The sequence below is a fragment of the Lineus longissimus genome, chromosome 4 (genome assembly GCF_910592395.1).
Source record: "Lineus longissimus chromosome 4, tnLinLong1.2, whole genome shotgun sequence".
Classification (NCBI taxonomy): domain Eukaryota; kingdom Metazoa; phylum Nemertea; class Pilidiophora; order Heteronemertea; family Lineidae; genus Lineus; species Lineus longissimus.
In genome coordinates, this window is record NC_088311.1 from 21,293,345 (window position 1) to 21,320,982 (window position 27,638).

General features: G+C 40.9%; 1 protein-coding gene across 1 annotated transcript; it reads left to right on the plus strand.

Moving 5' to 3' along the window:
• The first annotated feature begins 509 nt into the window (after nucleotides 1–509).
• LOC135486663 (peroxidasin-like) lies at nucleotides 510–27,373 on the plus strand. The gene is made up of 20 exons (XM_064769644.1): nucleotides 510–684; nucleotides 10,867–10,938; nucleotides 12,853–12,924; nucleotides 13,662–13,733; nucleotides 15,646–15,717; nucleotides 17,117–17,188; nucleotides 17,978–18,141; nucleotides 18,471–18,591; nucleotides 18,856–19,019; nucleotides 19,376–19,669; nucleotides 20,018–20,305; nucleotides 20,449–20,715; nucleotides 21,066–21,332; nucleotides 21,623–21,862; nucleotides 22,142–23,425; nucleotides 23,759–23,876; nucleotides 24,171–24,382; nucleotides 24,777–25,036; nucleotides 25,334–25,453; nucleotides 25,686–27,373. Exons 1-20 carry the CDS (start codon nucleotides 527–529, stop codon nucleotides 25,776–25,778), a joined length of 4,410 nt encoding a protein of 1,469 aa, XP_064625714.1. The 5' UTR covers nucleotides 510–526; the 3' UTR covers nucleotides 25,779–27,373.
• The last annotated feature ends 265 nt before the right edge of the window (nucleotides 27,374–27,638 follow it).

The window sequence follows — 27,638 nt, forward strand, 5'->3', positions numbered from 1 at the left end:
GTGAAAGCGAAGTGTCAGTTATCTTGTCTACTCTCTTGGGTTGATATAGAGACTGTCTGCCATCCTGTCTAGTTTCTCAGGTTATCCTGTCTATTATCTCTAGGGTTGAGAAAAAGACAGTCAACTATCCTTTTTTCTTTCTCAGGTTGAGATGGAGAAATCTAACCATCCTGTCCAAATTTTGGGTAGAGATGTCTTAGTAGGCCTGTCCTTATACTATCTATTCCCTCGGTTGGGAAGTAATCTGTCTTCAGTTGAGATGGAGACGTCTTTAGTACTCTTTCCATGTCTTCTCTTGGGGTAGCGAATGTCTTCTCTTAGGGTAGGGAAGTCTTACTCTCCATGTCTACCTTACATCTCAACTTGATAGGAGATATCGGACACTCAACTGATTATGTCCCAAATAGCAATCTAAAGCAGACGACCTATTCAAAGCGGATGAATACAATTAACGTGGCCTATATAAGACCGAGGAGCCCCAAGAGCCCAGCAGATCATGAAGTGTTCTCGTCGGGTTAGGATCACAATGCAATCCTTGTTGTATTTGGCCATCCTTCTGAGCCTGGCATCCCAGGCTGCTGTAGCCTGTCCAGGAAGATGTCTTTGCTTTAGGACCACTGTTCGTTGCATGTTTTTGCAGTTGGATAACATACCAGAGAACATCCCAACTCGGACTACTATCCTGTAAGTATACTTGTCTATTAGCCTGCACTTACTTGCCAACCATTATGCTATCACTATCAGCTGATTGTCATTGTTAGTGGCGCATAGGCCTATCCGGTTTGAAAAGCTATAGACAAGTGTATGCAACTAATGTATATACTTTATAGTACCTTAACTCATGAATTGTACCTTAAGCCAAGGTATTACAAATTCATCCACTTAAAGCTGGCTTCATCTTCCTCTATTGCACTATTCTCTGTCTAGCTTTGTTGGCCTCTGATATATGGACAAAGACATTTTTGTCTAGGCTGGCCTGATACAAAAATGTCTTTGTCCTTTAAATATCGCACTGTTATTCCATAGTGCTGCATCATTCACTTCAAGGTTAGTTGAATAATTTGTCAAAGGTTTCCTGATATCATAATCTCTTCATTTAGTGACATATACTATTTTCAAACAAATATCACAGAATGACATAGCATTTGTGACATTAACATTGGTCCTGAGACCAAAGGACCCAGAGGTTCTTGAAACCATTTTCTTTTCTAAGCAAATCTCCAGGGCAATCACTCAAAATTTAATGTAAACCTTCAACCGCTAGTCAAGAATCCCAAAGCATTCATGATACATGTACTTTCAACGGACAGTCAGATTTCTAATGATATTGATAATCATAATTTACCTAATACCACCTGATTAGCCCTGATACTGGCAAATATATTGAAAGAATGCTCATTATATCATTAAAACTATTTGATGATTGGTTTGATATGACCTCCTAAATCCTTTTATGTATGTCCAAAGTTTTAAAACCCCACTAAGAATACAAAAAATCAAGATGAAGTATCTGTTACGGCAATTATCAAATAATTTTTTGGACATGCTTCACATGAAAAATTGAAATGTTGCCATTTTTGTGTGCCCAATGACCAAGTAGATCTCATGGTTTGTCACTGGGTGGGCATCTTGCCTTCTCTCATCTCTGCCTCCAAGAGTATCTTAGTGGCAGCTTTCAGTTAAACATTCTCTAGATACATTGGAAGAACAATATTTAAGATTGTGATCAGACCAAAATGTGTTGTGACCATCACATATATTGGAAGCCTGATTATAATGAGAAAAAGCAGATTTTTTTGTTGCATTTAGAATTTAAGTCCATCATGAATTGCTTTCACGTAAAACCTCATGGTCATCACAATGTAAGCTAGCCTCATAATAGGAATGAACCTACTTCTTCAGACAAGATAAGAATGCCAAAGCAATGTCATGAATAGTTTCTGTCCAATATTCTTCCATTGTGAGGCAACTTAAAGAAATCATTGATCATTAGGTTATGTTCCCATCAGTGTCCCAAATGTCTGGATTAGCCTTCTAAATGTCACTCTGATTTCGCTTACTTTGTCCCTTAATTGTTAGGTTCTTTTAACCAACTTGTGATATACCAATAGGAAAAGCCATTAAGAATCGTTTTACTCAATGTTTGTGTGAAAAATAAAGTGGTTGATGGGTTCAGGTGTACAGCTCTTGTTGCAAACTTGCTAAGTGCATGTGAAAAAAACATTCTCAGAGGAAAGGGCAAGAGCAAACCATATGGTGGAGTGCAATGCAGTGACTTTGGTCATTTGTTCTGTTAAGTGCCTTTCATCATCTTATGATATGCCATTGTGATACAAATTTCTTGCTATGTTGCTTTAAAAGAGTGTCCTGGTCTAAACGCTGTTAAGGGTTTGCAGTAATGTTGAAAGTATGGCTAATAACTTTGTAGCTACAGGTATTGTTTTCGACACTGATTCCGTGCTATCGTATGCCAATTGTATTAAGTTACTGTTCAAACTTACTGTCTGCAAATTTGCTAACATTTTTGTTCCTTTAAAATAATTGCTTAGTCCATTGTCTTGTTGTCAATAAGTTTTTATAGCTGTACTGTAAACATTGTTTATACCTACGTACTGATATGCTGTTAAATCCTTTCTGAGAGGTCAATGGTCCTGCTTGCATGACTTCCATACTCCGAGGTAGTTGCACCTAATAATGTTTGTTGGTTGTGCATCTTCATCAAATCCTTTCTGGAACATGTATAACTGAATTTCTGAGGATATGCAGTCTTCATCAAATCCCAGTGCCTGCTGAGCTGGGACAATCCTCTTTGTCCACTGGGTATGGAATGTCCTTGAGACTGATCTCATGTGCCCCATGGCAAGGAATCTAATCGATCAGACTGAGACTGGTTTCACCTAGTTTTTGTGGGCTGTGCATCTATAACAAATCCTCTCTGGCCTGTTTAGCTGATGCAACTTCCTTATCCCACTGGGCACAGAATGTCCTTCAGACTAATCTCACCTGCCACATTGCAAAGAACAAACCACTGAGCATTTTTACAGCCATGGTGCAATGTGTAGCTTTTGTTGACTCTCTGTTGTGACAAGGGTTCAGGACAGTCACCTCCAGCTGTAATAATCATGGAAAGTTCAAGAATGCAACTGTCTGGGGATATTGAAAGTGTTGGAGGAAAATGGTAGGGATTGGATGCTGAGGAATCTGGAGGTCACGGGTTCAATTCATGCTGAGAACATGCTGCAAGGAAGAGCTCGGAGGAATGAACGAATGTTGTAAAGACTCAGACGTGTTCCTTGCCAGCGGTAGAAGCATGACCATAGCTCTAAACCTCAAGGAACATTGGGATGTCCTGTAAATATGACTCGGTGGTCTTTTCTTGCTGATATGTCCCTATTTTCATTTCATAATAACACCCAGTAGATCTTAAGAACATGGGGTGATATGAATAAAGAATAGCAAATGCTTTTACTCTGGTTTTGTACAGGAAGGCCTAGTGTAAATGGACATGGAGATTTAGATAAAAGCATTTGCTAGTCTTTATTCATATCACCCATGATTCTATCCTATTTTGACCAGCTGCAGCCCTGGTCTTGGTGGTTACTCCACTAACTCCCATTTTCATGTCAAACAGCAGATTTTGAAAGACTGTTGCCTACCAACAATTTTTCCTATCAAATAGGCCGTGGCCCTATTTCAATGGTACTGTTCAGCACGTTAATATTTCTCCATGCCTTTAAAATTCAATTAAGAAAACTTGAACAGGTTATGTATGAAGTACCTTTGAGTACATCATTGAAAAGTCCTCACGATTGAGATATCTGAAGTCGTGAACTCTCCTCTTTGCTGACGTCCAATCAACTGTTGTTCAACTGTTCAGATGAAAAGAAACCTGTCACAAGGAGTGGGTACTCTTCTCCTTTGATATCTCAACAGGTTTCCCTTTATATGTGTTTGCATTGCCCTCTCAAGGCTTATGGAAGTTTATCAAATATCCCACCTTTAACTCCTTTCAAGCTGTTAAATGCAATAGTAAGGGAATTTGATGTTCAAATACCTTCTGCAACAGGCTCGTAAGAAAATATTAGCAGCATGCAAGCCTGGATGTTGCTGGTTGAATGCTTGGTAGGACCATCGCTGTTTATCTTTGTGTCTTTTGGCAAACACATCTTCTGCACATGCCCTTCATTGCTTTGTTGGAAATAGCAATTATAGGAGGAACAAAAAACTTGTTTGGAGTCAGATGTCATTTGGGGTTAACCAGAAAGATGTTAGAGGATTCATCATAAAAAGATCAAGTGTTTTAACATTTGTATTTCTGTGTCGGTTTTGTTTTGACAAGTTTATGCGTGCAGTTCTTTATATATCATTTGTATATAGCCCAGCAGGAGTATGTCAGAGACATAAAAATAATATTGTCATAATATGTCCACGACACTTTCATATTAAGATTCTTGTACGTGATAATGTTCTGCTGCTTCAAAGTTTCCTTGACTTTTCTGGCGTACTTTGCACTCAAAGAAAAAATGATTTTTGAACTTTTGAAAAACCGGTTTCGGCTAACACAAATATGTACCCCAAGAGGTTTATCAGCAAAATTAGTAACCGATTATGGTTTTTCAGGATACAGGTTTGCGTAAATACGTACTAATTATAGATTTCAGTTGCATAGACGGATACACAAATACTATAGTGAACATATTTCAGCGGCAAATTCATATGCATAATAACTACACTTAACGGCACAACTGCATTTCTATTTTCCTGGACCACAGGAGTAATTATGAACAGTGTACCCCTTTAAAAGTGTGTGCGTCTCCAACCTGTACGTCCTTGTCATTTATGTCATTAGGTCCGCGTTTCCTGTGAAGGAAATGCCAATCGCTGGGAATCTTCCTTGAGGAAAAGTTTAAACAAGTGCACAAGGGATCAATCTGTTAACCTTTCTGCCAAATTTCACCCATTGTGATATTCCTAAATCGAAGAAACAACACTTTAAGTCATGCTAGGCCTTTTTATGTGACTGACTGTCCTTAAATCCTGTTATTAGAAGGGCTTAGCCTCCGCCACACGCTCCATAGGCCTAAAAACATGTCTTTCCTTTCAAAACAAGCTAAAGAGGCGAAAGGCCTTTTGACAAAAATATCTTTGTCAAGAAGAGAAGCCAGGGGCAGGGTCCTGACATGTAAATTGCTAGGTAAATGGGATGAATTGTGTACAAACAATTGCCTGTAAACCATGTTAATGATAGGAGAGACCCCTGTCGGAGACTTTGTGTAACTAAAGCTGACCTACCTGGTTCTTGCCTTTAGTCTCCCTTTAACATTCCACACTATGGTAGGTCTCCTTGAAAGCTGTCTGGCCCCTCAGGCACATTGGTTTTAATTTGATTATTTGATTGATCTGAGAAATTACAGTTGTACTCGTAATGATATTGGTAATTCTGCATTATGTTACAAAGGCCTGTGTACACTAGTAAAATATTTTTCTATCATAATTAAGAATAGATATAGGTACTTGTTGAAATCTTAAGTACAGTAAACACATTCAAAAGATTAATAGGTTACATTCAAGAGAGAAACCCTTGCTGCAGGTGATGTGGATAGCAGATCATGGCCCCGTGGCGAGCTGGTGATGTGAATGGCACGTCATGCCCCACCAAAATTTCCGTTCTTCTTGATTTTTGTTGCATTTAATTGCTGCAGCTTGGAAATTACAAGTTGCTGCAATAAATTGCAAGTCTTCGTCGGTATTTAAGCCCCTCCTACAAAATGACCCCTATGTATTGTCATGAACCAACTGAACTTTGGCATTTGCAAATGTAAAATTATTTGACGAAAGACTTTAGCTCTTTGCTATGCTCTGAAATTCTCATTTGTATTTCTCTTATTGCATGTGTGTTTGTAAGACTACTATCTCTGGCGCTGTTTCTGGAGACATGTCTGATTGTCATTTATGTCTGAATATCGAGGGATTAAATATTGTGTTCTGTCTGATACTATTACGTAACTGAGCTTATTTGTAGATAACCTGGGTGGATAATTGACAACACTCAAATTTGCTATGGCAGACACAGCGAAACACTTAAAATATTTTTTGTGACAGAAGCAAACACTTTAGGTTTTGTGTTCAAATAAAACCTGCACTTGTTGTGAAAAAAGTAGATGACTTAAAAAAACTAGTTGACTTTAATGTTATTGGACAGATATCTTTATGGTTGATGTTTTGTGGAGCAAAAACGACACAAACAAACACTTGACTGATCTTTTGAGAAAGTTATGTCTCGTATGAAATTTTGGAATGTTTTGGGGCCAGACATATTAAAGTTTTTTCAAAAATTTTTGTGGATCATAAAAAAAATTTGGCATTTAGAGGGAGTATTGAAAAAGCCTGCTTGGTGATAATGATGAGGTGGTATTTGCGATTAAATTGTCTTTGTCATTAAGGTGTTCAATGCTTCCTGAGTATTTCCTGATGAACTGAAGGAATTCATGGACAATTCTCTTAGCTTTAACCAGGATACCTCTGAGTACCCAATTATTGACTATTTATAGTCATATCCTCATAAATAGTTGTACAAAATGAAGAGTTCCTGTGTAGGCTTTGTGGTTAATTTGCTCGTAATTACCCGGGCAGGCTTGTCGAAGTCTTTGTTTGGATATGTCCTTAAGGCCATAAATATGGCCATTACATTACTTCATCACGATTTAAGTCTCAAATAAATATTGATTATGAGATAACGGTAATAGTTGGGGTCTATAAAGCTGTCTGTGTAAAATGCAGGTTCGACACAACTCCCCCCCTCATGCAGAAGACAAGTGATCAAGTAGCCCACCTCGGATAAGAAGGATTGAATGTCCAAGGAGTGAATACAAGAAGAAGAAGAAGAAGAAGGAGGAGAAGGAGATAATTCCCCTGTCAGGCACAGATCTGGCTGCAGGGGGATGAACTAACTCTACTGTAAACCTCTTTGGAGCCCACCCCAAATCTTGGACTCACTCCTGCCTGATTCTCTAAACGGCTCAATTTTTGCCCCTCTTTGCTAAAAAAGCTTACTTGACAAATAATGATCACTGGTTTTACATTAACCTGCAGACGAGCAACGTTTAATTGACAATTGTTGCTGGACAAAGTGATAAAAATTGCTGGTTCAGTGGGCACTTTAGTGATGACAATAACAAGAAAGAGTCCTTAGAGCTAGGGAAAGGTGAAAAAGATCCGGGTTGTTGGGAAAGAGAGAAATTGTTTAGGTACACCCTGCAGTTCGTCTCCATTTCTACCCATTGAAAGGACAAAAACTGGAATGGCGTCGATGGACTGGAATAATTGTTTAAATTAGACAGACACAATCTGTGCAAGTGCCTGAAATAAGTATGGTAATCATTTAAACTCAACTTGATCAAATTTGGTTTGAACGTTTAAGGGTCTAATTATGGTCTCGTGTGGAGGTGATACTAGTGTCTCCCTTTGTGACATGGCTGCCCAGGTCTTTCAAGATCAAGTGTTGACTTAAAAGCCTTGTTGTGTTAGTTATATTGAATTTGAAGACTGTCTGCGGGAGTCCCGGGATATGACCAATTTTCATATTAAGTTAAAGTTAAAGTGTCCGTTCAAGTTGATTTCAACACTTAGTAGGCCTATAGATTTGTATCATTAAAGCTGAATTGCATTCACAAACCCCCAGTGAACAAGTTAGAAAGTAAATTAGGCAAGACAGGGCTGGAAGACCAATCCAAATATGAGAGATCCATCTGTATATTATATTCGCGCTTGGCTTCGAGGAGGTGCCCTTCTAAAAAGAACATTTCAAAAATATTCTGGACAGAGGGGAAATGGCTGAGTTTTGATATGAAAATATTTGTCATATATAACTCCAGTTTAGGGGCTGACCTTGCAGAAGAGTTCAACAAGTTTTCAAGTTGCTGCAGCTGCAAAACCTATCAGACTCTCCAGCAAGGGCCCGCCCCAGGAAAGGCCCAGGCCCTGACCTGGTAGCTCCGTATCATGGTTTATTACTGGGGTTTCTCTCTTGTCAATAGCAGGTACCCACTCAGAAATGTCAACTGAAGCAAACACCTTATTTTGTCCAATGATGCAAAAAGATACCTCCTGAAAGATATGCCACAAGTGGTCACTTATAGAGCTACAAGTTGATATTGACACCAGCTGGAGCTGAATAAATGGCTTATATAATACCACCCAAAAGTATAATGGTCTCTTCACTGTCACAAGATGGATGTTGAACTCTGTGAATCGTGCTTCACGATGTTACATCCCTTCGACCTGTTCCATTGTCAGGTAATATGCGGTCAAAGTGCCTGGAGAGAGCGTTGGGTGAATTATTGTAAATGGAGGATTGTGGTTCATAAAATTCATGGAAGCATGAAAGCAAAGAGTGGCCCTGATGATTGTGTCGGATGGTGAAACCGAACCGTTAATGACATTTTCATGGGACACAAGGGGGGAGGTAAATGATCAGGTCATCTCCAGTGCTGCTCTCATATAATGGATCCAGGGTGGTCATCCTCAAGACTTGCTCCTTCTAATGGACCCAGGGTGGTCATCTTCAAGGCTGGCTCTTCCTAATGGACCCAGGGTGGTCATCCTCAAGGCTTGCTCTTCCTAATGGACCCAGGGTGGTCATCCGCAAGGCTGGCTCTTCCTAATGGACCCAGGATGGTCATCTTCAAGGCTGGCTCTTCCTAATGGACCCAGGGTGGTCATCCTCAAGGCTGGCTCTTCCTAATGGACCCAGGATGGTCATCTTCAAGGCTGGCTCTTCCTAATGGACCCAGGGTGGTCATCCTCAAGGCTGCTCTTCCTAATGGACCCAGGGTGGTAATCCTCAAGGCTGGCTCTTCCTAATGGACCCATGGTGGTCATACTCAAGGCTGGCTCTTCCTAATGGACCCATGGTGGTCATACTCAAGGCTAGCTCTTCCTAATGGACCCAGGGTGGTCATCCACAAGGCTGGCTCTTCCTAATGGACCCAGGGTGATCATCCTCAAGGCTGGCTCTTCCTAATGGACCCAGGGTGGTCATCCTCAAGGCTGGCTCTTCCTAAATGACCCAGGGTGGTCATCCTCAAGGCTGGCTCTTCCTAATAGACCCAGGGTGGTCATCCTCAAGGCTGGCTCTTCCTAATGGACCCAGGGTGGTCATCCTCAAGGCTGGCTCTTCCTAATGGACCCAGGGTGGTCATGTTCAGTACTGCTTCTTCATGACCAACCTGAGAAGGAGGTTGCTTCTTCGGGGATTTCCCATATCATGATGTCACAGACATCGGCTGTAGACCGAGCCCCAGTCCTCTGTCTCCTCTGTTTTGACATTGTCCTCCAAAGGACAACAGAAATGGAAAGATTCCTAGAGAACCTTAAAATCACAGTTCTTTGGACATCATTTTCTCACGGAAAATTTGCCCTGAATTGTGTGTCACATCTGCATCCCCCAATGAGAGCAGGTGCAGAAAAATACTCTTACGTAGAATCCTAGGCCTTTTTGATAAGGCCTATAGGCATGTTAGCCGAGTTATAATTGATGTCAAATTGGTAGGTCGTATTTCATCGGCTTTTGATGGCCATTATTCTATGATATTTTGGAATGCGAAGAAGGAACAGTAGAATAATAGAGTGCTTTATTGGGGCTGTCTGGAATCATAAATGGTAAATATGACAAGCTTTAAAAGGTCAAGGTAATCCAGTTGCATGTGTCCCAGGTTCTCTCTGTCCCATTGCTTGGGGAAGGTTGGGGGGTTGCAATTAGTTTGTCGGGATCTGCCCAATTACAATGTCAGAAAGTACCCAACCTTGCCAAATAAGTCATAGCTCTGGATGCTTTAGCTGGTAAATTTCCAAAAAATAGTCATTTGCCACATTAGGGGTTGATTTCTGGGTCGATTGGAAGTTACCAGAAGAGGGAACTGCGTGACAATCTGTATATTTACTCAGCTGATGGCCCTCAGTCATCGGACTGAGTCCGGGTTGATCTGATATTCTGCCATGGATACACAATTGTCCCAATCAAAAGTTGAAACACTCCTGAACATTTTATCATAGTCCCTTTAATATTTGATGGAAACAGGATCTGTCTGCACCAGACCAACCCAAAGAAGACAATATGTCGAAATGTGATGCCTTCCTGTCGATATTTTGGGTGAGCCAATTGGGCACTTGCATGTTCTCTGTCCGAAAATATCAAGCTCTTTGTTACTAAATGGCCATGAATGTGAAGAAAGGTGTCAAGATTTTCTGACCTGGGCATGTTTCTCTGGAGGTTGAGCATATGCTCTGAATAGCACAAGCTGGTCATCTCGGGTTGAGTACGGAGATCCCAGCTACCAGGGGTTGTATTTTCCAGATGCTACCTCTAGTGTAGTCCTTGTCAACTCATGCCATGTCTTGTTCAGTGATAACATTCCTCTGTTCATGCTGATAGCTAATGACATGAATGAGTTCGAGTTTTTCAGAGTTGCATTTAAGATCCTAATGGTTCACAGGCTTTATTTACCCTATAGTATATCAACTTGAAGAAGTCCAATTTATTTCTTATTGTTAGGGTATAATTTGAAGATGTGGCCTACTGCTGGGATCTGATACCACTCTTGTCAAACGGTGAAATAAAACCCTATTAGTGGAAAAAGGGGTGGAGCATTTAGACTCGGGATGATGTAATTCAAAATGCAAAGTTTTGTTCCTTTTATGCAGAGGTTCGAAATGGACTTCTGAGAAAAGTGCTGGGAACACCCAGCTTGTTCTAGCATAGAGCTAAGCTATTCAGTTTCTGGTACTGTATCACTGAAATTGAATAGGACAATAACTTAAACTTTAAGTCAAACATTTGTCTCACAATTTCCTTCTTTTGTCTTTCAGAGATCTAAGGTTTAACCGCATCAAGAATATAGTCCCGGGTGTTTTTAAAGGACTAAAGAATCTTAATACTCTGTAAGTATGTACCTTTCATTCAGGTTTGTGTGTTATCAAAAGAGTAAGACCTAGTGATATTTTGAATTGTGTTGTTGAACCCTCTGCCAGCCTCTTCTTCTTCGGAACGCACCCGCCGTCATGCAGCATTTTGAGTATTGATGCGAGAGAGTATTCCTCCTCCAATGGGCCTCATTAAATGGACGGAACGAACAGAATGAATGGCATATGATGAAACTAACATGATGCCTAAAACAGTTGCAGAGATGATTTCCAGTTCAGCTTGTTCATTTCGTCAATTCCATTGCAGATCCCTCTATAAGGGGAGATGAATGTTCGTGGTTATGTCAGTCAAGTTCAGTTAACAAGTATAGATTAAGCCATACTTGGTTATAATGATAGGAAGACATCTAGAGAGCTATTTATATGATTAACAGTGCTCCAGGGTTGCCCGTTATCAGATTTAGACTCAAACTTCTGCCTGCATGGAATGTCTTGGAACATGTCCTAGGCAATCTATTGGTACGATTGGCGCGTCGCGTGTAATTCTTGGCTACAAATCCCCATGTCTAACCCACCGAGCATGTAGAATTTGCCATAACTAGGAAAATATTGCTAGACAAGAATTTCCTTCATTTAAACCAATTTATTTGCCAAACAGCTTGTGTGTCAAAAGGTTAAGGGTTGATTCTTATCATGAATTCTTGTCAGCCAAAAAATTCCAGCAGTTTTTGTGATTCTTGAACTTTAATTCCAAGAAATACGTTGCCCCAAGTCTTTGAAAAGAAATAATTTGAATAAGAGCATGCCATGATATCATTTCGAAGCCACAAAAATGGAAGCTGTTGTCTGAGGGGAAGGAGGTTGTGGCATCATGTGTCCGAAAATTAATGAAAAAATCTTACCAGAAGTTCTAGAAACCACAACGATTGATATTGTCACAAAAACTAGATGAAAACCATGAAATCCATGAAAACTTGTTATGGCTTATTTTTACGCTGATACCCTGAGTTTAGTCCACAATAAAATGTTGATATCCGTCTTGTTCATCTTGGACTAGAGGGGGAGGGGGTCCAAGGAGAGACGAACATGTTCATTTTTTAGGTTGACTTGTTTCCTTACTGCAGACACTTTCTCTTAAGTGCCATATACTGGGGAAGACCCCTGCAGTAAATAACATAGTAGGAGTGTTTACTCTCGTTTGACCGCTGATGTGTGGTCAACAACAGGATAGCTTTTTTAGAAGCTAAAACATTCTTGAAAAGTCAACCATCCTGTTTGACCCGGGCTAAAGAAGTCATTGCATTAGTACTGTTATATTGGCTGTTCCTCAGGCACTGTTGCAAACAAACACCAAATTCTTTAGATCTCTTGAAACTTTTAAGCTGTTTGTTTCTTACCGCCTACAGTCATCATTTGAAAGCACAAGTTTGTGTTCCAAAGTCTTCCTTAATTCCTTCACAAAAAAGGGCATTGCATGTCATGATTCCGTTAACTAAATATTCGTGAACTATTTTGACCTGTTAATGGCTACCTTGCGGAAGCTTACAGCATTTAAAGCCACCCCTTGTAATTACCTTGTCTTAGTTTCTGAGTGGATCACTTTAAAATTGACAGAAGGCCCCACTTGAAATGTCAGGTTTGATTTTTTTCCTCTCTGTATTCATACCCCTTGTCGTATACGTCAGCTGAGCGTCAATATAGAATTTCAGGATCATAAGTTGTACATCCACCTTTTTTGGAAAACCCTGTGTTAAATGGGACGTCAGGGTCTCCCCAAAGGGTATCTTTGAAATAAAACTCAGGACCAGTGTGCTGATGTTGTTCTCATTGAAAAGTAGATAGAGTTCTTGAGTAAAACTCAAGATGTTATTCATTTTAACTAACTGTTTGTTTCTTTGTTCTTCTAATTTCTTTGCTGTTCCGTCTTTTCAGATTACTGAACAACAATCATTTAGAAAGTCTACCTGGCCAGGCATTTGTGGGCCTAAGTAGTCTTAGATATCTGTAAGTACAGGTTCTTTACAGTTCATTGATACAGTTAATTAACTGGTGCTGAAAATGCTGTGTATTCCAGCCAAGATCCGAGCTCACATGATATCAGTTTTAAGGGTACCACAATTTGCATAAGATTTATCAGTGGATGTGTGTCTTGCATGAGGATTTTGTGCTTCTTCAGCCCGTCTGACTTGCTGATTTTCCCACGGCTTGTCATTGATAAATATGACACTAAAAAACGGGCCTTTTGAAGCTGATATGTCACTTATGCTGCAACGGTCCTCTACTTTGACCTGGAGTGACCCAATTTGTTCAAATTATCACAGCCAAGCAAGGTACAGTGTTTATTTACCATGGTTATAAATGCTACATTGACTATGATATAGTGGTATATTGTCTTGTGATTAATTAACACCTTCAGTACCAGGACAGAAATTCCGGAACTTGTTGGTGTATCTTTTTTCCCCAGTCAACAGAGATGAGGGGTTGCAGTTTTCCTGAGATCAATAGATCACCAAATTTGGTCTACCAGTACCCAAAACGAGCAGTGCTAACCTCGCCCTAAGCACAGTGGTTTCATATTTCAGATATAATGTTCTCTTGAACAGTTCAAAACAGCAACTTGAGGGGATAAGTCTTGAGGAAGGGAAAAACTAAATTCCGCACTCCCACAGGTCTGGCAAGACATTCCGCATTAACTGACATAGACTTCTCATATATATTTATGGCCTCTTGTTCTCTTCCAGATATTTATACAAAAATCAAATAGAAACAATAGACAGATTTGCATTCCAAGGTCTAGAAAAAGTGGAACAGGTGTAAGTATTGTTTATGTCAAACAGAAGTGTTAAAGTGATCTTGTCCCAGCCTTCTGGATGTGCTCTTGACCAGCCCCATTAAAAGGAAATGTATGATGTCCAGTTATTGTAGCTCTACCAGTAATGTAGCCCTACATTATAGTTGTCAGTGATTGACAGCTAGCATTTGACAGAGGGAATCCCTACTGGGCTCGAGTAGGTCAAGCCGAGGTCAGCCTGGGTCTGATGGTCTGATGCCAGTCTGCCATCTGGTCTTGAGTGAACTCATGTTTTTGTGAAAAAGAACCCCAAAAAACAAGACATAGTTTACACAAAGCTATCTGTTGGCCATTTCATGAGAAAATGTACTGCAGGCAAAAATGCCAAAATCAGGTGATGGTGTCAGTCTTGGCCTTTCTTTGTTTTTTTCGATACAAGTTAGACTTTTAGCTTCAGATGAACCATAAGGTGAAGTTCAACTTCTACATTATTGCAAAATGCAAGTGCCAATTTCTCGTGAAATAGACTATTCAGGCTATTTGATTGCAATCTGTTCTTCATTTTGTGGGAGAGATTGCTTTGAATGGTAGCCCCTGACCTTTGAGCTGCATAGGGGCCATGGGCAGCTTTGAGATCATACCTACACTGCAGGTCACTCAAGGTTTCACTAGGTCAAAGGGACAGCAAGAAGCCACAAAGAGCGTGATCGGTTCAGCAATGTGTGCAATTGATCTTTACATACAAGAATGGCTTCCAGCAAGATCATGACATCTCCTAACAGGATAATTGAAAACAAACATTGACCTGCAATAAACATTGCACAAGAATTGGGTGTATCCATAGGCCTGTCGCCTGAGTTCCACAAGCCATGTTCAAAACTGCCTCACAACCTGGCAATATTATTAGAGATCAGAATTACATGTAGTGTGATACAACATATGGTAGTGCATGGTGGCAGGCAGAAGCATTATCCCTCTGGCTAGGTAAATCCCATGCCCAAGTTGTCCCTTTAAGAGGATTGGAGGTTACTTCTACCTGGTTCTCAAGCTTAAGTTGAGAAGACAACAGCATCACAGCACAGGCCTTAAGGAATTCAGGTCAAGTGCCATTTTCATTTGAACTTTGTATGAGGTATAGTCCCTTTAAGACTAATGGGTTTACCTCACACCTGGCTTTCACCTGACACCCCTAGAGCAGTTGCTCCTATCCATTGGATCCATTCCTCTATCTCTTTAGCAATTATACCTAATTGCTCCCGACCATTTTGCTAATTACTGCTAAAGATAATGACTATTTCCTTACATTAGCAGTTTGCTTAGTTTATTTATTCTTTTCAAGTAAATGGTATTGTTTCATCTCTTCTTTCAAGACCGTTTCCGAGTTATCTTCACCCATCTCTGACCCGAGACTGGTAAACCAACACTGAAGCTATGTTCTCCAAGTTCCATCTTAAAAAGAGAGTTTCTAGGTCTTGCAGTAGAATTATTTGGGTCCATCTGTCGCTGACTGGGTGACTGGGTGAATCATGTACATTCCATTCTTTATTTGGCGAAAGGAAAATGACGTCTAGATTAAAACAGTTAATTAATAGTCTTTTTCTTGGTTAATGAATGACAGACCAAGAAATAACTTTTGATATAGCTATTACATATAAATACTTGAACTCTATAGTGCCTAATGTGACACAGCAGTCCAATGTGATACAGAGAGAATTAGGATCCCTAAAACTGGTACCTGGTATCAAAGGTTATCACAGCTACATGCCCTCAAGATTAACAGTTTTACCGGCAGACGCGGCTCTTGTCGCACATACCAGTGATCATAATTGCAAGTAGCACGAATTTAAATCACTCATTTATTGTGCAATGCCTCATCCTTGATCCATGTTTTAGTGATACATGCGTGCCCTCATTTTTGGTTCGTTTCATTCCAGATACATCCATTTTAATCGTATAGAAGAAATTCAACCAAAAACTTTTGCAAATCTGCCATCTATACGACGATTGTAAGTAGATTATTTTTCATTTTGACAATTTTGTGGAATTTTTATAACTACATGATAATTCGAGGCCAAAATGCTCTTTCTGTCCAAAACCCCCTTGCAAACACTATGGCGAGAAACATTTGTTAGAGGTCAGCATAGTGTGGCAGTACATGTGGAGGCGCATGGTGATGATCAGGGGTATTATCCTCCAACCACCGAAATCCCACAACCATCTTGCCGCCTTTAACACCAAAGACATATGACATTTCTTAACGATACGAAATTCGTGATTGAATTTGACACTTTCGGAATTGCGTAATGCGTACCATATATAAATTTCAGCACCCAGTTTCAGCATACTTGTATGCATGAATAACTGCACTCCACATTGTGGATAACTGCTTTTCTATTTTCCTGGACCACCAGTAATTACAAGCAGTGTACCCCTTTAAAATATCTTAGACCACCTGACAGAAGTTTTATCAGCTCTGACAATTAATAGAAGAAAAGGCACCAGGTATTCCTCACGAAATGAAAGTTTCTGTTGGTTTGTTTGCTGCTGCAGCATTTTTGCTTGTTTCTCGGCAAAACACCTTTTTCATGAATCGCTACACAACAGATCCAATTTCCACAGAAAGGTACAGGCTAACTGCTTGTGGGATATACCTCTGTTTATGCCATGATGGATGTCAAAAAAGAACAAATTCTTTGTATACCAACCTGGGACTAACACAAATACAGTGCTCAATATGCACAGCATGTTTGGCAAATCTTCATCCAAGTTGAGTTGAAAATGACTATAAATCTACTAATTGAATGTCATTAGTGTAAAAACTGATAATGTTCATAAAACATTTATCCCAATTGATCAGTGTGCGATATTGTATAACCATTTTGACCTGCTGTTGGCTCTGTCATCAGTCAAACTTCAAAAATCACTTGTCATACCGTTGTGATTGTTGTATCGATAGGAGCACTGACTCAAGCCGTGAGAGTGTTGCCTGAGAGTTTGTATATCAATGCCCAACTAAATATGCGAGTGATGTGTGAATTTCCACTGCCACAGGCTGCATTTATGCCCCCCTCCCCCCGCTTGGCCCCAAGAAACATGTCTGTTAAAGCTAAAGCAATAAATTACCTTTCATCAAATTTTCACTTTCTTTAGGCAAGAATGTGTGACTTCCACTGAGGTATGGACCAGTCAGATGCCCTGTAAGCTCTACAGCCTATGCTACGAACAAGCATGATCGGTGTCGACTTACGATTGGTCAAAACCTCATCGGAATGAAGATTATGCCTAAGAAATGTGGAGGACGAAGATGTATAAATAGTGATAACTTTTATTGGATACATGTTGGGGGCTAGGAAATTTGATGTTTTTTCAAATATATATTTTGCCGTTTTCCTCTTTTCTTTGCAGGTTTTTGCATAATAACAAATTAAAGAGATTACCCAAAGGAGTATTCAACCATGTTCCATCTTTACGGAGGCTGTAAGTCTGTTTTTCATTTCATAGTCGTATAAGCCATTTGCAAAACCTCCATGCGAATTTCCATACCTGATTGGACTAACAACGTCATGTGACCTCTCCTCTCCCTTGAAATGTGATGGCTCCTTCAGACTCACATTCCTCGGGCCCGAAAGATCTATATTGCCCTCGGAAGAAGGGCATATTTGATCAAAGTTTAAACAGCTGTGCTATAATGGTACCAGGTGCCCATCTGCATATGTGAATTAAAAAGCATTTGCAATCAAGGGTTAATGCGAAGCGGAAGAATTTTAACGTTAGTTTGATATTAGTGTCAAGAACTGGGACATCGTTTTTATAGGCATTGTGAATGCATAAATTCCATGGCAGGGCGATCAGCTGTCTGCAGCCAGAAGCTCTTTCATGAAGAGATACTTACGTACAGATCACTTGCCAATATTCTTGTAACAGATACCACATTGCTATGATTGGTATCTTTATGGCAATTCAAAGTTTATTTCTGCATCCTGTTTAATCTGGTGTTTATTGTCAACAGTTGTGATGATGTCCCAAGTGAGTGCTCTTTAGGACTCTGAACTTCCATGCACTTAACTACAGTGTTGCAATTGGCCATCATCCAATCCTATTATAAATAATGAGATATTTTTTCTGTGTTGTCATTAATTGTCTTGTTGGTATGTTTGGAGGTCAACGTACCTCTCAGTAAAGCAACCCGCATCGAGCAATATTTGTCAGTGGCCAAGAATTAACTTGCACTACACTTCCTTTAAGTATGAAATCTTCTCTTTGCAGGCGTTTAGATTCCAATGCGTTAATATGCGATTGTCGAATGATGTGGTTGGCACAGATGTTACAGCACGACATGCGTGGGATGGAGACGGCAGCGACGTGTATGGAACCTCGTACAATGCAGGGGAAGTCACTCACCAGTGTCAGAATGGAGGAGTTCCATTGTAGTAAGTCCATGAACTTGAAAGTTCGATCGCCAGGAAATTGCTAGAGATAATTTTCTGCAATGTAATGGTGGACGACGTCAGCAAGGACGTCATGTCAAGAACAGAGCTTGGTGGCCTATTCCGCATGATGTCAGACAGAAGAGAACCCATATCAAAAAGAAGTATACCTAGGTCAAATCTCCCTGTTCAGGAAACGTGGCGAGCGGCCTGCAGCTTAAGCAAAAAACCTGTATTTTATTATCAGTACAACAACTCATAAATTGTACAAGTTCCAATTGTTTTATGGACGGTTCAGCTTTAAGTAATCCCTTCTCCCAATCTCTTCCTAGAGAAGCCTTTATTGAAGAGGGAAGCCAAGAGTCGCATCGATGTGTCGTTTGGCAAGACAGCATACTTCAAGTGTCAAGCAGAAGGGGACCCAGATCCAGAAATTATCTGGTTTCATAACAAGTACGACAGTTTTCTTTATAGTATATCAGGAGTGGGTTGAATTCATGCCAGTATTGTCACAGTGAGTTATTCATTACATTTGGCAATAAGATGTGATATCTCCAAATTTCAGAGCATTCGGGCCAACAGTAAAACTTATTTGATAGAAAATATCCAAACTTTTCATTGCGTTTTCAGTTAAATTCAAAAGTTTGGAGCCATTTGTCTTAAACTGGCAAAAAGGGTCTCTTGTTTTGTGATGAAACTGTTCATTTCCTCCTCTAGCATCACCATCCCTGTAGAAGATCTGAATGAAAAATACAACGTCCTGGATGACGGAACCTTGATGATCAAAAACCCTGAGAAGGCTGATCAGGGCGTTTATGAGTGTGTTGCTAAAAACGATCTCGGTGAAGCGAAAAGCTTGGGTGTAGAACTAAGATATTTAGGTTAGTCATGTTATCTTCCAGCTATGTTATATTTGCTTTGGGACTGAGGACTTCCAAGTTTGATTTTAGAGTTTGTCAGCAAGATTGTGGCATGGCATTGAATTGCTTTTCTTTTCATGAGCAGACATTGAAACAAGGAATAGTAACAAGAGTTTAAAATACTGCCGGGATAGTGCCCTAAGTATGAGGGAGGGGAGATGCTTCTATTCCCCAAGTAAAGGTTGACCCCAATTAAGGGAAATGAACTTGAAATTTAACCCCCTCCAGAGTGAACCTGAGGAGCAATTGTGATATCGTGTCTTTCGTCTCTGGAGTGCCGCCTTGTACCTTTCATATTTAACATCATGATATTTCAGGTGATGATCCCGCCCCTCGTATCCCTCCTGCCTTTACCAGGGCACCAACTGACGCAGTGGTCAATGAAGGTGGCACTGTCACACTGGAGTGTTACGCGCAAGGTGCCCCGAGACCCACAATAACTTGGAGCAAAAATCGCGACACAAATCTTATTCGGAATCCAAGGTTTACGGTTCTTCCGGAAGGGCCTCTAGTTATCAGTAACATCGAGTTTGAAGATCGTGGGATCTACTCCTGTGTTGCCAGAAATGAATTGGGGCTAATTTCGGCGTCTGCTGGCGTTTTAGTTCAGAGTAAGTGTAAACAATCACGTACCAGTGTTCATTACATTTGAAGCTTTTAGCACATCGATGCACTGTATCCTAATGCTATTGCCTTAGCTTATGTCTGTGATATGCATTGCTGATCCAGTGAAATGATAGGAGTTACAGTAATGCAGTACACAGTTTTCGGTACGGATATAGGCAGTGTAGGCAGTCTCTCTATACACTGTAAAGGGGGAAATGTTCATGAGTGTTTTATTTTCTCAATCTTAAGTGATTTGGTGGACTTTAGAGAGAGATGAGTAATATCATGTAGTTGAAAGGCACAAAGGAACAAAAAGTTAAGTACGGCTCGCAAAGTCTCCATCCATTTTTCAGTACCACCAAGATTTGTGGAGGTGCCCCAAGATATCGATGTTGTAGAAGGACAGCCAGCTTCTTTACGTTGCCGAGCCCATGGCTATCCTCCGCCCAATGTCCAGTGGATCAAAGACAACATCATACAGCCTACAACAAGCCGTCAATCATTGGACGCCCTTGAAGGAGGATCCCAGCTGTCTTTTAGGTACATTCGTCGGATTGCTGACAGGGGACAGTATGATTGTGTCGCTAGCAGTGAGGCTGGGACAGTCGTTGCTAGGGCTCAGTTGCGGGTTGTTGCTAGAGGTTAGTATGATGTCTTATCATGGTGAATCGCTCATTTTTGAGTCGTCCAACCTCCTAATCTAAGATATTTCCAGAAATATGTTGTTGTTCTGGTTTCCTGGTTGACATTATGATGCTAAAAGACCAATCCTTTCTTTCTTCAGTTCCTCCAACTTTTACACTTCGGCCCCGAGACTCTGTTGCCTATGCCCTAGATGAGGTGCGTATGCCGTGCCAGGTCCAAGGAGAACCGCAGCCAAACATCAGATGGTTCCTCGGCACAACTCCTCTTCAAGACTCTGACAAGTATTCCTTCCAAGGAGGGGCGCTGATTATACATAACCTGACCAGAAGGGACGAGGGGAGATACGAGTGCCGAGCCAGCAATGGGATCGACACCATACAGTCGATAGCTGTCTTGAAAGTAAAAGGTAAGGCAGTCATGTGTTGATTATGAGAATGAGGTCTTTCAATAAGTCCCTGTAGATGGTGCTGTGAGTCACTGGCCGGACGTACCTTTTCAGTGCCCGTGTAAACTTAGTAACGACAATGACAACAGCTGGTGATGCTGACGTCACATGCGGAATGATCGAGCTAACTGAAACAGCAAAAGACATCACATGGCAAGCACAACTTACTAGGTATGGATTTTGCAAGACGTGCTAATATCACAATGTTTCCCTCTGAACTATGAGTGTCTGTGTATGTCTTCTCTCTTCAGGACTTCTTTCACAAAAGGGGCATTTTTACAATGATGAAAATAGTACTTTTACTTTTTCAGATACCAATCAGGAGTACATTGGTGACCGATTTGTCAATGAATCCGTCCGAGCTGCGATCAAAGAAGTCAACAATGCATTCGATAATACATTGGCAGAACTGTATGATAAAGAACGAACAAGATCGCCATCTGATCTCTTGACAATCTTCCGATTGCCCACACCGTCTGCTTTGGCTGTGACGAGAGCAGCAGAAATATTCGAACGGACGTTGGAGAATGTTTTGCGTGCTGTTGCAGAGGGGGACAAATACAATGTGACACATTCAGGTTTGTAGAACATTTTGACCAGCTTTGGCAAAAATAGGCAACTCAGGGTAATATTGGTGCTTTTTGGAGGCAAATGCTAACCATTGAATGTCTGCAGCAAATACAGAATTTTGTCTACACGAAATAAAAAGTGAGAAAATTTTCCACAAACTTTTGCCTTGTAAACATAACCAAGTTTATAGTACCAGTGCAGATTTATCAACCCTTTCTTGTGGTCATCTGGCATGGACTTTCAATGGTAAAATGTCAGCTAAATGTCCTCTACTAATAAAGGTATTTCTCCTCTTCAGGTGCTCAGCTTTCCTACGACGAGATTATTTCACCGACCCACCTCCAGATCATTGCCAACCTCTCAGGTTGTCTCAATCATCGTCACGTCGTCGAATGCACTGACATGTGCTTCCAGGCACAATATCGCTCCCATGACGGCACGTGTAATAACCTACAGAATCCAATGTGGGGAGCGTCGCTGACTGCTCTACAGAGGATGTTGAAGCCACGTTATGATAATGGAATCAGCACTCCCGCTGGTAGGTATAACAGTCATGAGTCTGGTGATGACTGTCGATTACATCCATCGGTTTTCAACATTACAGGACTTTGTCACAGTGCAAAGTCCTCGGTACAAAATGAAGCTGTTTGTCGGCACTTCAGAGATATACAAATACTATAAGTACAAAGTTTCAGCAAATTTGCCGGCGTAGTAACTGCCCCAGCATTGTATATTTTTCTATTTCACTGAGCCACCAGTAAAAACAACAAACACAAACTGTGTATCCCTTTAGATAACATAACTTTTCTCTCTTTAGGTTGGAATAAAAACAAACTCCACCATGGCTACAAGCTCCCAAGTGCACGGTTAATCTCCACCCAGCTTATAGCTAGTAACAAAGTAAATGAGGACGCTACACACACTCATATGCTCATGCAATGGGGACAGTTCCTGGACCACGATATTACTTTCACTCCAATGGCCGTCAGTAATGCGCGATTCAGCGACGGCAGACACTGTAATGAAACGTGCGAAAATCAATCGCCATGTTTCCCGATTGACGTTCCGTTGGGAGATCCTCGCATACATCGATTCAAGTGTTTAGGATTTACGCGATCGAGTTCAATGTGCGGTACCGGAGTTACGTCAGGGTTTCTGCACCGTGTTGCAGCAAGACAGCAGCTTAATCAAATCACCTCTTTTATCGACGCATCAAACGTTTTCGGAAGTTCTGACGAGGAGGCAAATAATCTCAGAGATTTAACAAATGAGCGAGGATTTTTAAAAGTTGGGATTACCCCGCGTAACGGACGGAGTTTTTTGCCGTACAATATCAACGCCCCCGTTGACTGTCAAATTGACCCTACCAGGGCTCATATCCCGTGTTTTATAGCGGGAGATCATCGAGCCAATGAACAGTTAGGATTATTGTCTCTGCACACGATCTATATGCGGGAACATAACCGTATGGCGGAGGTCCTCTTACGCTACAACCCGCACTGGGATGGTGATCATGTCTATCATGAAACAAGGAAAATAATTGGTGCAACCATGCAGCATATTACATACTCTCAGTGGCTGCCGAAAGTTCTGGGTGAACCCGGCATGAAGATGTTGGGTACTTACCAAGGTTACAACCCAAGTACAGACCCATCTATCCTGAACGTTTTTGCGACTGCAGCTTTCAGATTCGGCCATTCGTTAATCCAACCAATCATTTATAGATTGGATGAACAGTTCCAGCAGACAGAATATGGGAATCTTCCCCTGCATAAGGCATTCTTTGCCCCCTACAGACTCGTCGAGGAAGGCGGGGTCGATCCAATATTGCGTGGGCTCTTCCACATTGGGATGAAAAAACCTGAGCCAGATCATCTTCTGAACACTGAATTAACGGAGCGCTTGTTTCGTCTCGCTCACGCTGTAGCCTTAGACTTGGCCGCCCTGAACATTCAGCGGGGAAGGGATCACGGGCTGCCAAGTTACAACTCATTCAGGCAGTATTGTAATTTGACCAAAGCGCAGAGTTTCACCGACTTCAGAAGGGAAATAAAAAACGTGGATATTCTGAGGAAGTTAAAGGAGTTGTATGGTCACCCAGGTAGGTGAACTGACAGACTCTTAGCTGAAATGAGCACCAGTTGACTTAAGAATGGCTGGGGTTCACGTCATCGCATCTTAAGAAGTCAATGAGTCCTGTTCCAAGTCTATTCTTACCTATATACCGTATGTAACCACCTTTTTGGTCAAGAGACTTGATCAGTCTACAGCCAGAAATGAAGTCTATCACTTTGAGGAGGTAGTTTGCTTGCCCCGGTGCACACCAGGTCCGAGAAATCGAAAAGCATCTCATTGAAAGGACATGGCTTGCCCAAGGTTGATTGTATGCTTCAAGTATCAATGCGCTTAAAAAGAAATTTGATTGATTTTCTAGATAATGTTGACCTGTGGGTTGGAGGTTTGGTGGAGGAACCAATACCTGGGTCGAGGTTAGGCCCAACGTTCATGTGTATCATCGTAGACCAGTTCAAAAGGCTACGTGATGGAGACCGGTAAGTTCAATAATCAGTCGATACTCGAGAACCTGAGTACCAGGATGACAAAATGGTTGTCCTAACTTCGAACCTTAGGAATGCAGATTCAAAGAAGCACTATATTAAGGACAGGCTTGTGATTGACAAATGTTGTCAAAAATGGAGCAGTGTTCTTATTACAGTAGACAGATTGTACTAGTAAATTGGGTCCTAGTGTTGATCATGAGGCACAGAAGAGACTGTCACAATCAGTTAACAGTCATGCATGTGGTAACTGACAACACGACTCTATTTTCTATTTCTATTTTCCAGATTTTGGTACGAGAATCCTGGTGTGTTTAGTGCCGCCCAGCTGACCCAGATCAAACAGTCAACTCTCGCCCGTGTGATATGTGACAACAATGACGGCACCCTTGAAAACATTCAGAACGACGTGTTTTTGAAGGTCAGCTATCCTCATGGTTACACAGGGTGTGTGAATGTCCCCAAAATGGACCTAAAAGTCTGGACTGATTGCTGTCGAGGTAAGAACACATACTCCTGGTCGAGAGGTCTTGGGTTCAACTCCTTCCTTAGGCACCGACTTTATCCTGTTAAAGTTCAAAGGTTAAGTGAACACTTAGTAGCTGCTCCTTGACAACTTCCAGAAGATTCCTGGATGGCATAGCGCTTTGTGTTCTTTGATTACCAACCGAGGGGTGGCCCGGCCCGAGTTCACATCTCTCCAAGAAAAACTTTGGGAAACAGAGGCAGATTTGCGTCACACTGCCACATTCTTGATGACCAAAGGTGTAAATGTTTGAACAGTCGAACGCAAAGAAGAAGATGGAGCTTTGTGCAAGAATCTGTCCATGAAAAAGCGCTAAACTTTAAATTTGCATTCACCCTTATCTTACAAGTGCTCGAATTCTTCTTCAGACTGCAGCAGAAACAAGGACGTCTCCACATTGACCAATCAGCTGAGACAGAGACGCTCAACTGAGTTCAGTTACCCTCAGGACAGACCACAGGAACACAAAGCTGCGCCGGAGACTGTTGTCGATCAGCCAGATACTGGGCGGTCTCATGGGTCAACCAAGGACACGATGGGAGAAATGGATGCCATGGACGTACGGATGGAAGGTGTTGAGAGCGAAGTTGAACGATTGAATCAATTTGTTGGAAAACTAATGAGAAAGGTCAGTTTTTAGGAGCAAAGTGGGTGAGATGATTTAAGCTTGGTCAAATTATAAGTGTACAGCTGCGACCCTTTCCAAGAAAACCGAGCCAAAGTCGCCTTCAGGCAGTGGCAAGGCCTGTTCATTGCCCCAGCTATGTGATGTAATAAACTTGCCTTTCTTGAACCACTTTCGACCATTGTGTTAACTTGTTATGACGATAACTTAAACCCTTAGGATCTAGTTGGATTTTAGCTCAAGGATTTTCTCAAGGATGGCCACATTTGTCATGTGATTTTGTTATTTCATCTCGTTTAGGTTCGGCGACTAGAGAAGCAACTTGGTGGGGAGAAGTCCTACTGTACTGATGAACAGGGTCTCAGACGGCAACACAAAGAGATTTGGAAGGAAGACGAATGCAAAACATGCAAATGTAAAGTAAGTAAACATAGCTGAAGTTCGCAAAAAAACCACTTACACTGGGATATAGATGAGCACCAAGTTTCGGCTAATTTGCATGCATAATAACTGCACTACGACATTATTTATTTCTATTTGCCAGAGCCACCAGTAAATGCAGTGAACGCGAATGGCATACCCATCAAATGGCCCAGTCAGACTATGTCTTTATTCAGAACCTGGATGATTTATTTCTTTGTCTCTTTTGCAGTATTCAAAGGTGCGATGTGAAGAAGAACAGTGCCCGTGGGTGGATTGTGAAATTCCAAGACTCATCCATGGACAGTGCTGTCCTGTCTGCTGAACGCTTTGTTACTCATTTGGCTCAAAAAAATATCACTGCCATAATCATGACGATTCCCTAGTTTTGTCCAGTTCAACAAAAGTATGGGGACAGACGGCAGTAACTGTCCAAGACTCAGGACTGGGATTGGAGTAGTTGGGTATGCCCTCCAGCTGCAACTCTGGTTTGGCAACTGAAAGAAGGCAATTTTTCATTCCCATGAACACATGAAGTTAATCATGAGAATGAAAAATGATCGGCTCTGATTTCAGATATCCGTTTCATACACGATGACGGATTTCCTCAATGCAGAGAGCTGTCCAACGCACATATTTGTTCAAGAAGGAGTTGGTTAAAAATGCTAGCTGTATGCTTCATATTCTTCCTCTGCTCTTCATTTGTGGTGGAATAATTCTCCAAGGAGCATTGCACCTTCACTGGAACACCCTGATTCCATTTTTTTATGTCCCTTATTGTACAGTATTGGTGGTTTTTGTGTGGCCTATGATTCGTCTTTGGCCAGACGGCTGGTAAATCATAGGAACTGACAAAGGATGTTTTTGCAGTGTAAGGTCAAAATAAAGGCACCTCAGCCCAAGCACTAGAAGTGTACTGTTGGTTGCAGTGGTGTCGGACTTCCTCTTGGATCAGAAACTTGTGGGCTAAAATCATTATGTCTTCTGATGAACACGGAAAAAGCTATGTCCTATGTGATTTAGTTAAAACGGATGGTCAAGTGTTTTATAGACAATTGAAACAATTATTAAGGTTCAGGCTGATGTGCAGTTCAACCTTTAAATTCTACTTAAAATGCTCAACAACTAACTTCATCTTATACAGAAGGAAAACGTTCTCCACGAGGATATGTTTTATGAAAATGTTGCCATTGAATGTTAACATTGAATATGCTCAATGTATAATTTTATATGACTCCTGTATTGTATATGACATGAAATGATCAAAAGATATAACTGTATGTGCTGAACTAATAATTTGGAGGCATCTTGCCTGAATAACTAAACGGGTTGTTGGGAGTAAAGATAGAATTTCACAGGGAAGAAATGAGTTAGCACTGTGATTTGGAATTGGACTCTAAAATTATGTTATATTTGTAGTCGTTATACCACGAGAAAGTGATTGTCTTTATATGATGTTGTCTATGTAGATTTATTAATATGTATCCTATGAGTGGGCCCCTAAGTGGGCCTAGAATAGATTTTAGATTATTTTATTGTAATACTCATTTAATTGTAAATAGCATTATTTAATTACTAATATCATCACTATTATTTGATAATAGGGTAAGAAATGAAGACCCGGTGCAAAAAGGGTCAGGTCACATTTTGATAAGAATTAAGGGACTCTCTCTTTCAAAAACCACAAGGTGTTATTTGCATCCTCTTAAAGTTTACTCCATCTCAACCAAAAACGTTTGTGTTCTTGTGTGTGAAGTGTATCACCAATCATTTTCCATTCTAATAATTGTAGTGGAAATGGCTCTTGGTCATTTTATCAAAATGAAGAAGTAATAACCCCTCAAGACCCTAAGCAAATGTTGCCAGTTTCTTACTTGTACAAAAATATTGTTTAACAAGAATATACATATGTACATTTCATTACCGGGTAGGCATTTCTTGTTATTCCATTTGGAAATATTTCTAGTGTTTCCTTTATAATGAAGAAATAGACAAAGTTCCAAATCAATGCACTATTTATGCCAGCTCCTCCTGGTCCCGAGACAACTCTTAAGTGAGGACGGTCTCCTCCATGTTGTAAATCCCTCTTAAAGACACCTGTCCTTTGACAACTCTCAAGAGAGCACAGTCACCTCCATGTTGTGAATCCCTCCTAAAGACACCCGTCCTGGGACAATTCTCAAGA

Coding starts and splice junctions, on each gene's coding strand:
- LOC135486663 (XM_064769644.1), top strand. CDS start 527: ATGCAATCCTTGTTGTATTTGGCCATCCTTCTGAGCCTGGCATCCCAG. Junction 21,863..22,141: donor TGGAATCAGCACTCCCGCTG/GTAGGTATAACA, acceptor TTCTCTCTTTAG/GTTGGAATAAAAACAAACTC. Junction 23,426..23,758: donor GGAGTTGTATGGTCACCCAG/GTAGGTGAACTG, acceptor TTGATTTTCTAG/ATAATGTTGACCTGTGGGTT.